This window comes from Elephantulus edwardii, unplaced genomic scaffold (assembly GCF_000299155.1).
Source record: "Elephantulus edwardii isolate Elephantulus edwardi_28Jun2011 unplaced genomic scaffold, EleEdw1.0 scaffold00263, whole genome shotgun sequence".
NCBI classification, from domain to species: Eukaryota; Metazoa; Chordata; class Mammalia; order Macroscelidea; family Macroscelididae; genus Elephantulus; species Elephantulus edwardii.
Window position 1 is genome coordinate 2857312 of NW_006400013.1, and position 18039 is coordinate 2875350.

The window sequence follows — 18039 nt, forward strand, 5'->3', positions numbered from 1 at the left end:
GATAATTGGGATTGGAGTGTCAGAGACAGTGCGATTGGCACAGGACAGAGTGGAGTTTAGGGCTGTTGTACATAGGGTCGCTATGAGTCGCAGGCGACTCAACAGCACATAACAACAACAACAACAACATATATTGTTTTATTGTAATAGATTTTTAAAAGAGGATTCTATTAGAGGCGATAGTCACATTGTTATTACTTTATTTTTCTTTAAAAAAATTTACTTTTATTATCTTTTTTTGTGTGTACTGTCAAATCACATCTGACTGGTACAGGAGGAGATTGTCCCTCCTTCTCCAGCAGAGTATCTGGTGGATTTAAACTGCTCACCTCTGGGATTGCAGTGCAGCTTCTTGCCACTAGGCCACTAGAGCTCACCACATTGTTAGTATTTTCTAAAGAATTTGTACCAATCTGCAGAGTTAACAGTAATGTACAAGAATCTAATCACAAGAATCTAATTTTTATCTATGGCCTTATTCATCTGCATTGGATACAGAGTAGCCTTTAAAAAGGAGTTTGGATGGGAGAGAACAAATGCAGAAAAATTATCAGCAGTCTAAGTATAATAGATCAGCCAACTACTCTAAAGTAAATAAATATGGACTTCAATAGAGCCAACAGTTTGCTAAGCCCATCTTTTATTCCCACCTATTCTTTCCTTGTGGTAAGGAGTTGTATTGCCAACCCAGGGGTAGGTGGTTCAAGTCTACCAGTAGCTGTGTGGGAAAAAGATGGGCGGGGGGGGGGGGGTCTTCTCCTATACAACTTACAGCCTTTGAAAACCTGCTGAGGTGGAGTCAGCTACAAGTCAATTTTGACTCACTGGCACATGACAACTACAACTTCTTCTTTTTACCCATCACTCATACAGAATTTTTTTTCCTTTACAGTTTTCCTTTACTCAGCTAACAAATTTTGCCAGGAGGCCAAAAGTACATACTATTGGTTGTTGTTGCTGTTGTTAAGTGCCATCGAGTTGCAGGCGACTCATAGAGACAGTATGAAAGAGAGTCCTCAACACTTACTTACTCTATCAGTATTGGTGCATGTACTTTACTTTGTGTGTATGTGTAAGTCTATGTATATGTTTGTGCATATATTAGTATTTACCACTCTTAACCTATGCACACTTCTGTCAGAGATCTTTATGTTTTATTGTAAAAACATCTGTTAATACAAATAATGGGGTCAGGAATGAGGGGGAAAATTACTCATTATTTGGTCGATATCATGATAACTTTTTAAACGCCTGCTTATTATTCTTTGCTTATTTTTCTACTAGGATCCCAGTGTTCCTCTTAGCAATACACGTAACAGAAAAGTATTTCCTAATCAGTTAGCTCTTTTATCAATGTTAACAAATGTACTGATTCTCTGTGTGTGTGTGTGTGTGTGTGTGTGTGAGAGAGAGAGAGTGTGTGTGAGAAAAAGAGAGAGAGAGAGAGAGGGAGGGAGGGAGGGAGGGAGGAAGGGAGCGCATATATTCTGTTTTTAGGCTGAGATGTTCCTCATCCAAGCCACAAGTTTTTCAAGCAAAGAACAAAAAAGGAATGCATAACCTTGGAGTGTCATGGCATAGAGTGTTCAAAGTTAGGCGAGCTCTAAAACTAATCTGAGGAAAAGGACAGGGATTGGGTTGCAGATTCCACTTTAGGCTCGTTAGTGGAAAGTCTGAATTACCCATTCTACTTAAATATCAAGGATAAACCAGCAAGTTAACTGGAAATTTGCATTACCCTTTCTACTTATACAGCAAGGACCAACCAAAACTGGTGAGATCCACAGACTGGAATGAAAATGAAACTCAAAATTGGCTATCCACTGCTCTTATACATCCAACATCTCCTGCAGGCTTGTAGCAGACTTCCTCAGGTTCTCTTCCCTCAGAGACAGTTCCCCTCTTTGGGCGGTCAATTCTGAAAGGACCAGATTTTCTGGCATGGGTGTTTCATACAGTGGCCATATCACCATACTGTTACGGATGACTTGAGGGATGACAGATCACAACAGCAAAAAATGGTGTGATTTTTCTCCCCCCCCCATATACACTTAAGTAGAAAAGCTAGAGTCTCAGCTTTAATTATAGCCATGAATAAGAGAAGTGTATAAAATAAGTGAGGACCACACATACCTGATTTCGAAGAGGCTGCTGTTGTGATGGCCGATCTCTGTGTGTGTGGCTCTCTCGAGTTATTGCAGATGCACCAGAATCTACATGAACTGACCCTACAGGAGTAGGCTGAAAAATTAAAACACACCGTCAAATGGAGACGATGTGTACAGCACAATGCCTCTGCAAAGGATATCACCATCCTAATTGTAGCAGTCTCATAAAAACTCACTGCTGTTAAGCGGGAATTGACTCACAGCTAACACTCCACTAGGTTTCTGAGGCTGTAAACTGCATGGCAGAAGATTGCCCATTTTTAGTCAGTGGGGCCCCTGGTGGATTTGAACAGCCCGACTGATTCAGCCTCTGGGATGATAGTGTAACTCCCTATAAACTATGCCATCAGAGTTCCCTTATCAACAGAGCAGTGGTAAGCTACCAAGAGCAATTCTAAGTCTTCTGGTCTTCTCAGTCTGGTCATTTCTAAGAGGGAGGTAAGTTGGTCTACAGTTCATTGAAAATATTGAAAATTGTCATTTGAAAATATAGAAAGGGAGCTCTGGTAGCCTAGTGGCAAGACCCTGCACTGCAATCCCAGAGGTATGCGGTTCAAATCCACCAGATGCTCTGCTGGAGAAGGAGGGGCAATCTCCTCCTGTACCTGTCAGTACCTTTGACGGTACACGTAAAAAAAATACAATGAAAATATAGAATCATCTAGTATTACCTAGTACCAGCATGATCTGAGGTTGGTGGACCCCTGGCCAGAGCAGCAAATCCAAGGGGACCCTATAATGCTGTGTTTCACTTTGAAAGAAGCCAAGTACTTTACCAGCTTAAGGAGGACCAACTTTGGAATCACACAAATGATTTTTCTCCCCTAAAAGATAGGATTTTAATATTGGTATCTTAGAAACATATGGACCATGATATTATAAATATAAAGGAGAGTCATTCCTATTTCCTAACTAATAAGAGCGAGCTATTTCATTATGTCAGGAGTCAAAAGAATGTTCTGTTCTAAAGATCAGTAAGTAAGAAGATGAAGGAATGATGGTCTAAGAATAGAGGTGACACAAGTAAAGGAAAAATACTTACAATTGGCCTCCCAACCCAATCATAGGCGTAGTCAAAGGTGTAGCCTTTCCTTTCAAAGAGGTCTGTGAAGAGGGTCCGCAAATACTCATAATCAGGTTTCTCAAAGAAGTCTAATCGCCTTACATATCGAAGGTAGGTAGCCATCTCCTCTGTTAGGGAAGAGGTAAAAGGACATGCTTACTCACCAAAAGCTTCCTATTGGGGAATCTCTACAGCAAACAAAATATCTCTGTAGACTATTGGACAATGTTTTCTTCATGGGTCAAATGACATGATTACAAAATTACCTTGGTTTATATAATAATAAAAAGAAATGCAAATCAAACAACACCCTTATCGGGAAACATCAGTTGCTACCTACTTCAAAATTTCAGGCACATTAGTGTAAGTGTCCTTTTTAGCATCCTACCTGGAAAGTTCTCACAGAGAGCTTCGATAGGAGTGTTTCTTTTGGTATCACCAATCTTTTGATATCTTTCTTTTAATGTATCAGCCTGTAGAGAGTGGAGATGAGGTGTTAAGTATAGGAGATCCAAAAGGTTTGAGGATACAACAGTTGTTTCATGTGAACTGGAAGGACTTGTGTAAATTTTTTTCTAATACTAACATAACTGTAACACAGAAGTATTTAGATACATACAAAAACGTATGCTATAAAAAACCAACACAAAGTATGCTGTAATCTGAAAATTTTATTTGCAAATGTATTTAGTAAGCTTAGATAAATACCACCAAATTTACGGAGACAAGTGGCTAGGATAAGAATGAAAAATATTACACAGAAAGAGTTTCAAAATTGCATAAGTTTTGTAATGTTTCATTGTCACTGGAGATCAATTCTAATTCAATTGTCCCCTTTATATCAGTTTTATAAGTCTTATTAACGTGTTTAGAGAAGTGGAATAGGAAAAAAACAAGAAAGGGGGGAATGTCTTTTAATAATATGCTTCTGGAGGGAAAACTATCATCTTTAGTCATCTTCATGATTTAGGCCTACCTATTGTTGTTCATCCTGGACAGGGTTAAACTGGGTGGCTCCTTGGAGGCAAGGATTCTGAGGCTCTGTCTAACATACTTTGGACATGTTGTGAGGAGAGACCGGTCCTTGGAGAAGGATATGATGCTTGGGAGGGTGGAGGGACAGTGCAGAAGGGGAAGGCCCTCTATGAGGTGGACTGATTCAGTGACTGGGGTAATCAGGATGGGTGTTGTCAGAGACAGTGACTGGCACAAGACAGAGCAGAATTTAGGGCTGTTGTACATAGGGTCGCTATGAGTCGCAAGCGACTCGATGGCACATAACAACAACAGCATTGTTGTTCACAGCGTCATTATGAGTTTTAGTTGACTCGAGAGCACCTAATTACAACAGTAAGAATTTAGGTATGTCTAACAGATGAGTTTAGTATAAGCCAGTGGAACAAAGCAACCCGTGTATGGTATGCTCAGAATTGTAGATAGAAGGTTCCTTGGTCCATCAGTGGATTCTGAACAAATTTTCATGAGGCTCTACCTAGCATGCTGTGCTTGTCTGTAAAAAAATTATTCTAGAGTAAGTTGGCAAATTTTAGATGTAGAACTGCGACTAAAATGATCCAAAGACTAAGAAATGTTTGTAAGAAAAATTCAAGCAATTGATTATATACTAATTATTTTGCTATATGTGAATTAGTAGCACATGAAACTGTATCTGAAATCTGAGTATCAATGAGAAGCTATATGTGATTAGAAGATTATGGAGGCAATGCCAGAAGAGGAATTTAAAGGAAAGAAATAAAATCACCCCAAAGAGAAAAGGTAGAAACCTTAGTTTTCATGACAATGTCTTAGAAAGCACAGCAAAATGAATTATTTTGCCCTCCTGGAAAGATAGCATGTAGCAGTTCCCCAAGTTACTGATTTACATTTCTTTCCTTATTAACATGCTGAAATAAATTAGAATTCATAAATAAGTCTCACTTTTACTTCCCTAATGAGATTTACTAATTCCTAATATGAAAGCCTCAGCACAAAGCAATTATAATGCTTATAATTATAATAATTAGTAGTTAATTCTGATATGAAAGCATTGTACTGACACCTACACCTAAGGAAAATGGTTAAAATCCTACATGCTTCACAAGAAATGGCTACTGTCTGAGTAGACACTTGTTCAATAAAACACTTGAACAGCAATGTTAACCCCAAATTTTTATTTTATTTCAGGTGGGTCTTTAGTCTACACAGGATGAACAAATATTTTCCAATTTCCCTCAGAGGCACTGCCAGGCTTGATGGCCTTGCTGGTAAAGTGTGGAGCAGCTGCTGTCAACAATTTGTTCCAGAAATTCCCTGACACACTGGGAACACTCCTTCTGCTACATAATGGTAGTGGGGGAGGGATACTGACAGAGAGAAAAGCAGCAACTGCCAAGCCTGGGAGGGAATGAGGGAAAAGATTGCGGAAACCCCTAAAACAAGGAAAAAAGGATTACAAGAAGGAGATGACAAAAGTGAGCAACAAAGAGCTTCTAATGCCCAGGTGAGCGCTCACAATGCTAACAAGCCCCTCCTTCTCTTTCTGTAGTCAATCTTCCCCTTTGTGCTTCTTCCAGGCATCCAGTCCCTAACAACCGAGCATGGAAACAAAGCCCTCCACTGAGCACTTTCAAGATACCTTGAGTCCTTGCCAGGGTAGGCTGCCTCGAAGGAAATACATGAACATATGGCCTAGGGCTTCCAAATCATCCCGCCGGCTTTGCTCTAAAAAGGAAGATAGATCACACATTATGTTTGCAGTTATTAAAGCAGAAAAGGGTTCAAAACCAAGTAATCCCTTCAGAAACCATTCTGCTTGGGAAAAGCTCTGTTTACTAATTCTTTGTCTATCTAAACCAGGGATAGTATTTTGGATCAAAACTAAATACATTATGAAGCTCCTTTTCCTAGATCTGTCATTGCTGTGTAAATAACAAGTAGAAACAGCAAATCCTAGACTCAAAACCCAAATCATTGAATGGTAAGCACCCATTTTTAATCTAATGCTGTGACCTTCCTGAATAAGAGATACTGGAATAAAATGTCATTTCCAGTGTATGGGCTACATTTACCCTTTAGTTCCTGCCTGGAGAAATGAGCAGCAGAATAAACAGCTGATGCTGTTCAAACAGCCCCTTCTGGCTAGGCCTGCAAAGATATAAACTGCAGAATGTCTAATATACATGCTTAGTGCTTTATATTCATCCTAAAATTCACTTTCATATAGGCAAACAGCAATTTGTAATCCCTTTATTTTCATTCCATTTGTCTCATGGTCATAACCATCTTATGAAAACATAAAATTGATTACTAAGGTGCCTTATCTGGGCACATAGAACAGAGTCCCTATATTTTGTGAGTTTATCATCTGCAAATCACAAGGTGTTCCTTCTCTGCAGTTGCGAAGATAAAGATGTTAAGTAATTACAGAAGAGTTAACAAAATAGCAACTTCATTTCACAAAATGTCTTAGACAGAATAAATATAAAATGCCTTTGGTAATCAGTCTAGACATAAGCAGAACCTGCCTGAACTTCTAGTCTGCCATTGTGGGTCACAATTCATTTCAGACTTTTATGTGTTTGTTTTTCAGAATCAAGTTCAGGCTCTATCAAAAGAAATTACAAAAGCATGACTACAAGCCAGTTAAAATTAGATTGTTCTTGCTTTGTGTAGAATGTAAAGCTCAAGAATTAGATAGGCAGAAAGCCAGCTAACTAATAAATTCAAAATTGTAAAACATATTTAACTGCTGCCTCTAGTTACAGGGAAATTTACATGAGAAAGACTGAATAGTACTCTACAGGGAAGATGCAGAAAGAAAAGGTAACTGCCTAACTAGCAATTTGAAGGAAATCTTTGGAAATGTGGTAACTGATGGAAATCAGGGGTGAGGGTAGGGTGGGCTTACAGACAAATACTTAAGACTGGATTGAAACACTGAAATCATCTTTAAAAGAAAAATAAAACAGCAAGACCACTGGAAACTTTTGTGTACTTGGCTTCCCTAAAGTGCAATAAAATACTACACATATAATTGAAAGGGGGGAAGCTATTAGACAAAACCAGCTTGTGAACAGAATTGAAGGATGAAGAAATAAAAAATACAAAGAACCAGCAGGGTGAGTAGAAGCCTCTTACAAAGCAGGCAGAAAGGGAAACCACATCCTGCAGTTTATCACACAGTATCACACCTACTCATCCCCCTCTCCATTTTTCTATCCACTTCCTGTAAAAAGAGGGCCCTTGGCATAAAGTCCTTGGACAAATGATGGCAGTTTAGTAAATTAAGCACTAGAGGGCGAAATTTTCCACATTATCATACTGATTTGCACACTTTGAACCATAGAAAAAAGCCTGCTTTCTATTCAACAGCAAAGCCCATAATAAAATGAGATTTATAAATAATAATTAAAAAACCTCCACTGGAGTAATAAAGTAACAACCAAATCTGAAAAACACAGCTGTGGAATTTCAGATAATAGAAAAAGCCATGGTTCCTGAATCAGGACATCTATGTATTGTCTTATCTTTTCCATTAATATAATCTATGTCTATGCTGGGAATGATAAAAATGAAGAGGAATAGCTCTGCTGGAGAAGGAGGAACAATCTCCTCCTGTACCAGTCAGATCAGATTTGACGATACACATACACAAATAACAATAAAAAAAAATGAAGAGGAATAATGGGGCATTCACAGTTAAAATGAATTTTCAAAATCTATCCTAAAGTACAAAGCCATGATAGGGTACTATCCATATGCATACAAGAAAGACCTGTTGGTATAACTATTATTCAAATATGAGTATCAAACACTAAAGTAAAAGAGAAAGGAACTGAGGCCTTTCATCAACCTAGCTTAGTAGTAAGAAACTGTACTACTAATCCAAAGGCACCGGGTTAGAATCCACCAGCTGTTTCACAGGAGGAAAAATGAGCAATCTCCTCCCACGCACCTGCCTCTGAAAACCCAGTGGAGGATCAGGTATTGATTACAATTCAACAACACACAACAAGCAACATCAACTTTTAAAGTCTGAAACTGATTGAATGAACAAGCAATCAAAATACATTAATAGTAATTGGTGACTACAAAAAAAGTTGTAAATAAAGAAAGAGGCCTGGCAGGTGTAAAATATGGCTGTGATGACAGAAGTGAAGCTGGAGATCAAGTAACAGAATGTTGTAAAGTTAATGACTTATTTATAGTAAAAACCTGCTTTGAAAAATAAATAGTAACTATAAACATGGATTTCACCTGATGGACTACTCATAAATCATACTAACTACATCTGTGGAAAGAGGTAATGTAGAGGAAAACTCAATTATATAGCAGTTAAAAGAAGGCTACTAGTGGCTGATTGTGGAATAGACCATCAATTACTCATTAGCAAGTTCAAACAGAAATTAGAGAAACTGAAAACAAGTTCACAACAATCCAAACACAACCTTGAGTCTATCCCACTTGAATTAAAAAAAATTTTCTCATGAAAAAGATTTGATGATAATAACAACAAAAAGGATTTGATGCATTCAAGACAAACTGATGGAAGACCAGATGAGTTGGGGGGATGATATTAACTACGAAGGAGGCAAAAGGTCATTGTTACAAAGACAGGAGAGAAAGAAAAGATCTCATGGACTGCCAAAAGAACAAATAAATTTGTCTTGGAAGAAGTGAAACCAGGGTGCTCCTTAGAGGCCAGGACAGTCAGACTGTCTCACATACTTTGTTCATGTTATCAGGAGATAGTTATTATGCTGGGAAAGGTAGAAGCTCAGTGAAACAGAAGACAAACCTCAATGACATGGTCTGACCCAGTTACTGTTAACAAGGGGCTTAAGCAAGTCAGAGATGGTGAGGACAGTACAGGAGAGGTCAGAGTTCACACTTGCTGTTCCTGGAGCCAGTATGAGTCCTGGTTGACTCAACAGTACCTAACAACAACATGCAACATTTATCACGTCAAAGTCATCTACCTTGAGTTTAATTTTCCTTATTTGAAAATAAAGTGGCCAATTTATCATCTGTAAAGCTAGTTTTTGAAAGCCAAGTTCAAAAGCTAAAATTCTAAAATATTCTAGGATAATTCACTAGGGCCTTTCAAAACCAAAATAAGAATGAAAATGAGCGTCATACTTTATAGCAATACTTCTTTACACACTCTGCATTTGTTTTTGCACATGCTTTCACTTTTTATGTAGGCTCTTTTCCTTCTCAAAGAATGGTTTCATATAAGTAAGAACATTTTTAAAAGTCTTGCTTTAAACCAAATAGAAATATGTGCGTGATTTTTATGTATCATATCTCTGATTATAGGTAAAATATATTTTATTTAAAGAAACGGGCCGTGTTTTCATGAAATTTCAATTATTAAATAACAAAGTAAGCTAAGCTATCTTAATTATGATTTAGTCAGTGTGGGACGGTAGCTACTTTTGATCTCCAATGGAGATACTAGTTTGGTGTCCTTTTTAGAACTGTAATATATAAGATCACAGGTAAATAAAACCAAACTAATTACTAAACTCACTAAAATAATATCATCTTAATTTAAATATTCAAATACCTGTACTGCTGAGAAACCAAGGACATGGAAACAGTGTAAAGAACCAAAAATCCACATTGTCATAGATTACAGGAAAGTCAATAACTTACCGTCTTATTTTCTCAAATATAAAAATCACTTACCTTGTGAAGCATCAAGAATCACAAGTGGTATCACACAATGGGGGATAAAAGTGACACTGTTATAAAATATTTTAATGATCAGCTCCTTTTGAAGAGCAGAAAATGAACACACCTTTGCCAAGATGCGTGTTGATAGACATATATCTTGCTGTTCCAGTTAAACTTTTGTGTTCCCTATAAGGTATATGTTTTTTGGTTTCAGGGTCAATGTATTCCTTAGCCAGTCCAAAGTCTATAATGTGTATAACGTGTTCTTTCTTATTGCCTTGCCGACCAATCAGGAAGTTCTCTGGCTTGACATCTCGGTAAATGAGATTCTTTGAGTGTACATATTCCATTCGAGAAAGCTAAGAGAGAAGACAGAGGAAAGATTAATACTCTAAAGAAGTACGCTTGTTGTTATTGTTGTGTACCATAGAGTAGGAACTGACCCATACCTGACTCTCCAGTGCGTTTTCAGAGGCAGTTAATTACATGGGAGGAGAGTGCCCATCTTCCCATAAAGAAGTATGCTAGATAAAAACAAAACAAAACAACTCCCCCAAAAAAACCCCACAAAACATTTTCTCTTATCAACTCTAAATGCTAATAACAGAAATAAAAATTTTAAAATTATCTCTTACTCACCATCCAGAGTTACTTTATTGATTTGTAAGCTAAAATAAAAAATATTTTCTGACAGCAAGTTTAGGCAAATGGTACAGTTCAGCTAAAATGGTAATACATCTCTTAACGTCACAATGTGGAAACGATAAACAGAACTGGCTACATTAATGATACTTCAAAAGTTAAACATTTGAGAACAAACACAGACTTCCAGGTAGGATAGCAGAAGAGAGATACGTTCACCACCTGAGACAGAAGCCACTGTCACATCCACCTCCTGCCCAGATCCCTCTTTATTCAGTCAGATGGATTTTCCAATACAGTTCTCTTTTATATGAAGACGAAAAGTGAGGCCCAGATGGCCTGATGACACACAGCTAATCAGCAGCAGAGTTAAGACTGTAGTTTTCATATTAAATTAAATATAATTCAAAGCAATAACTATTATTGTCCCCAAATTTCAAGTTATTTCTCACAAAGCTTTTCTATTTAGTATAAAAAGGGAAGCTTAGGTGGTTAAAATTTTGGACTCAAAAGTTAGGATAAATTTTCTAACATTTCCAAGTTACTACTAGCCAGCGGGAGAGAACATCACTACACTTCAAACAAAGTATGTGTATCCATATTGGCAGATAACAGACTTCACAAAGGAACTGCCTCAGCTGCTCCCTAGTTGACACTAGCGTGTGATCTGGTGAGTGCTGCCGAAAGAGCTGTTGATAGCTGTGTCAGGCTCTATAAGAACTGGAGCCCAGAGAACTAACAGGTTCTCTGCCACACAACTTCTGAATCTCAGTGTTACAACCCAGTCTTTTCTTGGAAGGAACAGTGAAGGGATAGGCAGAATAATGACAAAACCTTACAGCTAAACGTTTAAAGCCTATAAATAAAACAAACATCAAATAAATTACTTATATTTGTATATCTTTACCCCATCATACTCTTTCTTCCTAATTTATATTATACACTTGAACTTCAGTTAACAGTAAGGTACTGCTCCAAGGTGCAGATTCTTAAAACAGAGCAAACTGCAGAAGTAGTATAACTTCTCTGGATTAACTGTTCCTGTCCCAGATAGTTTCCTAAAATGTTGTCAAGCCTGCAAACAGCCATTCACTAGTTGTTACCACAGATGGTGAGTCATCATCAAAGGCCCACAAGGATGTGGTGGAGGAAATTGCCTTTCCTCTTGCAAAGTAGCAACAGCAACTTACCAACTGGATGGCTATCATTAACACCGTCTTTAAAGTAAAAGTTCGGTCACAGAGGTCAAACAAGTCCTCCAAGCTAGGGCCAAGAAGTTCCAGCACCATGGCATTGTATTTCCCACATGGTCCAAAGTAATATACCTGTGGGAGACCTTCACCTACAAGGAGAAGAAAAATGGGATACAGGGTGGGAGACACAGAAACAAAACCATAAGAAAGAGCACCAGCACTGAGTAGATATAAAAGAAAGTGCAATCTGTGAGATTTCCATTTCCCTTCATAGTTCCTATTAGGAACTTAAAACTACCAAAATAGCTTCAACGGGAATATTGGTAGAAAGGGTTAAGGCATCACACAGTATGTTCAAATAAGCAGTTATTTAATAGTATGGTATCAAAGGCATTTCTACTGGTATCTAAGACAGAAAATAGTCCGTGATCCATTACTGGATCAGAGGGTGAACTTCTTTCTCCCCAAAGGATGCCGGAATTGCAGTACCATAAAAGGTTCAAAGGCCAGTTCACTGAGTTCAAAGACCAAGCTAACAGATCTTGTTGCATTAGGTGGTTTCATATGAAGCCAAAACCACAGGAGTAGTTTACAACTGTTGCTCAACTCAGATTAAAGGGGTGAGGTCACAGAGGGTGTGGATGGTCCCCTGGCCGGCACAACTGGCCTTCTCACAGCAAGTCTCTGCAGTTTTCCTGTTTTCTATCAGCTGAAAAAGTCAACAAACACTCAGGACTTGGTTGCTGATAAGTAATCAAGAAAGAAAAAAGAAAGGCACTAGAGCTGATTTTCCTCAGATTTGCAATTCATAGTTAAAGAAGTCAAAATATCACTAACATTCTCTTTAACAAGCTGTTTATGCTTGGGTTTCATTTTTTCAAATTGTTACACATTTTCTTCCTCATCTTCCCTCCCTTCTCCCCCAGCCCTCCCCTCAATCCACCCCTTGTTCCAGACTGTTGTCATATTGTTCTGTTTTTTAAAAAGTTTTATTTTATATTGGTTTGCATACAAAATTAACATACACTGTGTTTCACACATTCATTCATTCATTCATATTGTATTTCATATGATCATTCCCAAACACTGTGTTTTATAAAATTAATCACCATTGATCTATGCCTACTATTTATCTTTCTTTGAGGATATATTTTTTTTATCTTATATTGGTTCCATACAAAATTCATATATTGTGTTTCATTCATATACATTGTGTTTCATACATTCCTTCATTAACATTGTGATACATTAATGATTATTCCCATACCTTGCAATTTATATAACTAATCATTGATCTATGTCCTCTATCACCCTGTCCCCTGTCTTTTCATATTCCCAACTACATCTTTCCTAATTCTATCACCTTTTGCTCACCAAACTCTGCAATCCCATGATTTTCTCCTCCCCATCCTCAGGCTTCCTACCTGCTTCCGTTTTTCCTTACATCTACTAGTTATCCTTCTATTTCTTTTTAATATATATCCTTCTATTTCTAATCAGCTACTAGTGAATGAATTTTTTTCTTACAGTTTATTATACATATGACTTCCGCAGTAAATAGTGTTAAATGGTAACTTGTGAAGAATGGATACAAATTAAGACTATATTAGACATATACAGATAAAAAAGGTTTGGTGGCCCAGTGTCAAGAGCTGTGCTGTATTGCCAAAGGTTTCAATGCACCAGTTGCTGAAGAGCTGGATTTGAGAAGACGAAGGATAGGCAACCTCCTCCTCTGTGATTTACTGCCTCAGAAAACTCACTGGAGGGTCAGCTATGAGTCAGTTTTGACTTGACAGCATACAACTCAGTGTAACTCACTTTTTGTTGTTGTGTATCGTGGAATTGGATTCACTGGCACAGAAGGAGCTTGCACCTACTTCTCCAGCAGAGCATCTGGCAGATTCAAACCGCACATCTTTGGGATTGCAGCGCAGTTTTTTTATTCACCAGGCCACCAGAGCTCCCTTGGTATATAACTCATTTCTATAATCTATGTATTTCCAGTATTTTACACACTACATCATTTATCTTGTTCAAAACAATTGGCCTTTTTTTTTTTAAAAAAAAAATCTCCTCCTGGGCAATTAACTGTCTCTGAAAACTCACTGGAGGGTCAGCTATGAGTCAGTTCTCACTCTATGATACACTACCACCACCACCACCAAAACAATACCACAACCTCAATAAATGTCTTCTGAATTGTGCCTGTGGTTGTTTTAATTCTCTCAACCTCTAAAAGGAAACAGAATTTAATTTTTTCTCATGTTGTTTTGAGGAGCCCAGTCTTCACTTTGCTTAAAATACACAAAACCTAACAGCTGGGAGCTCTGGTGGCATAGTGGCAAGAAGCTGCGCTGCAATCCCAAAGGCACGTGGCTTGAATCCACCAGATGCTTTGCTGGAGAAGGAGGAGCAATCTCTTACTGTACCAGTCAGATCCAATTCAATGGTACACACACACACACAAAACAGTAAAATAATAAATACAAAACAAAACAAAAAACCTAACAGCTGTTACCACTGAGTTCTGCTAGAAATTAAAGCAAAACACTCTAGAGATTTATTGCCTTTATTAATCAGATAAGAAATAGATGTAGTTGGGGATTTATTTAATTTATGTCCTATGTGATAGTTTTAAATGTTACAAAAATCTGACTTTCCTAACAGAAATGTTTTCTTATTCCTCAAAGCAGGTAAAGGCAGAGACTGCGGATGTCTGTCCAATAGCTACCTTCTCCTTCCCTTAATAAAGGAACCCCTAATTATGGAAAACAGAAGTATTTCCTAGGTGAGCTCTGGTGGCCTAGTGGCAAGAAGCTGCACTGAAATCCTAGAAGTACGCGGTTTGAATCCACCAGATGCTCTGCTGGAGGAGGAAAAATCTCCTCCTGTACCAGCCAGATCTGATTTGACAGTATACACACACAAAATAATAAAAATAAAATAAAATAAAAAAAGAAGTATTTCCTAATAAAAATATTACATATTTCCAAGCAGGTAAAGGCAAAGACTGTGTAGTCTGTACAATATCCACTCTCTCTTTCTTCCTCAATAAATGAACCCCTAATTATGGCAAATAGCAACATGTCCAGTTTTAACTTTTCAGTCTCCCTTGACAAAAATGAATAACCAAAAGCATAAAAAGCAGAGACTGTTGAGTGGGATGGGGTGGGTCTGCAAAGCTCTTGCAAAGGACCTGACTCAAACATACTGAGAAGAAAGCAGAAAGAATCCAAGTCTCTGATGGCTCTACCAACGAAGTACTTCACTTCCTGTGAACTTCTTTACCTAAGAGAAAAATCAATTTCTATCTTGACTAAGATTTTAGAATTTTTATTTTTCCTTCCCTAGTCAAACCTAATCCTAAATTTTGGTTAACTTGCAAATCTGGGCATAATATCCTCCTTTTTAAGCACAAGGTGAAAGTCAGACCCCTTAGAAAAAGAATTTTGGCAAAATTTCCTAAATTTGCTTATAATACTTTACAGAGCAATTTAAAATGAGAAAATTTTTTTTTCTTGTTTTTGAAAATCTTTAGTATCAATCTAGCAACAAGTTTTTACCAGAAGTTTCCATGTTTACAAAGAAGTAAAAAAACATTGTTGGTTAATTTCTGTAATTTCTAACTCCTGCTAAGGCAAAGACCTAAGCAACTGTTAGTAACTGAATACTGCTTCTTAAAAGTACACTGTTAATAGTGCTCTGGTGGCCTTGTGGCAAGAAACTGCACTGCAATCCCAGAGGTACATGGTTCGAATCCACCAGATGCTCTGCTGGAGAAGGAGGGGCAATCTCTTCCTGTACCAGTCAGATCCAATTTGATGGTACACACAATAATAGTAATAATAATAATAATAAAATAAATAATTATTTTTACTTTGTTACTTGAGAGCATTATGCTAAGTGAACTAACTCAGTCCCATAAAGACAAATACTGTATAAGGCCATTATTGTAGAACAAGTATGAGGATCCAAGGGGAAGGGAGCAGAAGGGTTAGGATATGGGAGAGTGAAAAGGTGGGAGTAGGGAGGGTGTTAATCATAGCATCACACACTTTGATGAATGGAGGGAGGAGTGGCTAAAGGAAATAGGAAAGATCTGATGTGAAAAACTATACAAACTTTGTAAGTAATCCAGTTGTTGTTGTTGTTAAGTGCTGTCATGTAGATAGCTCATAGCGACCCTATGAACAAAAGCCCCCAACACTTGCATGACTTTCATCCTTTTCTAGGTTCATAGGGTTTCCGGAGCAAGCTATTTACGGAAGTGAAAGCCACTCCTGCTTCCAAGCTTGTTTTAATCGGGGAGCTCCACCAAACACAAGTTACCTCTGTATGACAAGTGGATACAACAGGGCTCTACAACCTAGTAGAATGTTTGACCCAAAACAATTTTATTTTTATTTTTTTTTTTTTTGACCCAAAACAATTAAATATAGGCCTGAGGACTGTGGATTAGAGTCACCTACCTTTGTAATCCAGTATAAAATAAACTTTTTTTTTTAAGTACCTTGTTGTTTTTGTGTACTATAGTAGACACTCCAACAGGTTTTTAGAAGCAGTTAATCACATAGGAGAAGATAGCTCATCTTTCTCTCATGGAGCAGCTGGTGGATTTGAACTTCGTCCCTTCAGGATTGCAGGGCAGCTTTTTACCACTAGACCTACTAGTACTAGACCTACAAGTACCCTGAGACTTCCAATACCCTAAAGGAGGCTACCGGATGCTCAAGACAACTTCTAGGTTACTCTGTGGTGTCTATGTGGGAGAGAGTCTAGGTTTAACATGTTAGTGTAGAAAGTGTTCAAATTGGTGTCCTATAAGAAATCTGAAGGACAACTACCAGGCCAACTGACTGGAAAAGATCCATATTTATTCCCATTCCAAAGAAAGGTGACCTGACAGTTTGGAAATCATCATACAATATCACTCATATCACATGCAAGCAAAATTCTGCTGAGGATTATCCAGAAATGACTAGAACAGTAGAGAACTACCTGAAATACAAGCTAGGTTTAGAAGAGGCCATGGCACTATGGACATTTGTGCCAAGATGGATCTTGGCAGAAAGAGTATCAGAAGGATATCTATCTGTGTTTCATTGACTAAGCAAATGTACTTTACTGTGCAAATCACAACAAATTGTGGTTAACCCTGAGGAGAATGGGAATTGCTGAACACTTGATTGTGCTTATGAGAAACCTATACTTGGACCAGGAAGCAGTCCTCAGAACAGCGCACTAAGAATATCTAACTGTAAAGCAAATTCAAATAAATCTTGTCTATAATCTGGAGTGGAAAATAATATCCATATAATATTTGTAAAGAATATATGTTGGTAATGACAGTCTTCTAAAAAACTGAAGAAAATCCTCTCAAGATATAATGAGCTCAGCAATCCCCTTCTTTTCTTGTTTTTCTCGAGCTTTTTTGTTTCCTTAAAGAAACAGAATAATTTTTCTCCCAAAAGCAGTCTCTGCTTTTGGTCTCACTGACGGTAGTGATTAAGAAATCACTTGTAAAACTCTACTGAAATGTCCTGAAGTATTTTTGTGAGTGATCAGACTATTAACAAACGGAGGATTATTATCAACAGGATTAATAAAATTTAATCTACTTCAAGAAAGCACAAAGAATAAAGAGATAAACTTAGGACAGTCCACAGGAAAAGGTGAAAGGGAGAAGAGAAAACACTGTCTTTTAAATTCAGATAAGAACTATATAAAAATAATACATTACAATGACATGAGAGAACGCACAGCATTTTTTAAGAACAAAGAGAATCCCTCTCACTTCTCTGACTGAAAAATGCCCCATTGCAATATGAACCATTTCAACATATGAATCTAAACAAAAGGCTAGTTTAATAACAAAAACAGCCAGACCCAGAATGAAGAACCAGGATTACTGTCTGCCCTATAATGAACAATGTTTTACAATCATCTTGTTCACAACCTCTTGGGAGCAGCAATATTATTAGACATGGACTTAGATTTGTATGGTGTGGGAAGAGAAGGTAAGGAAGGCCAAGGGCGGGGCTGCACGCGCGCTACACTGACTGGCTCAGCGTGTGCCTACCCTACGCCGGCAGGCGCGGGTAACCCGTTGAACCCCATTCGTGATGGGGATCGGGGATTGCAATTATTCCCCATGAACGAGGAATTCCCAGTAAGTGCGGGTCATAAGCTTGCGTTGATTAAGTCCCTGCCCTTTGTACACACCGCCCGTCGCTACTACCGATTGGATGGTTTAGTGAGGCCCTCGGATCGGCCCCGCCGGGGTCGGCCCACG

At 38.0% G+C, this 18039-nt stretch overlaps 1 protein-coding gene across 4 annotated transcripts in view; it reads right to left on the reverse strand.

Annotated features, from left to right (window-relative positions):
- The window catches only part of CSNK1G1 (casein kinase 1, gamma 1), a 148136-nt gene that overhangs the window by 30346 nt on the left and 99751 nt on the right, over positions 1–18039 (reverse strand). For all 4 annotated transcript variants that reach the window (XM_006899622.1, XM_006899623.1, XM_006899620.1 and 1 more), the window contains exons 4-9: positions 11742–11893; positions 10034–10268; positions 5867–5952; positions 3620–3704; positions 3211–3359; positions 2134–2241 (exon numbers count right to left, since the gene is read on the reverse strand). In XM_006899622.1, the coding sequence (XP_006899684.1) occupies positions 2134–2241; positions 3211–3359; positions 3620–3704; positions 5867–5952; positions 10034–10268; positions 11742–11893 (815 nt within the window). The remainder of the gene's footprint in view (positions 1–2133; positions 2242–3210; positions 3360–3619; positions 3705–5866; positions 5953–10033; positions 10269–11741; positions 11894–18039) is intronic.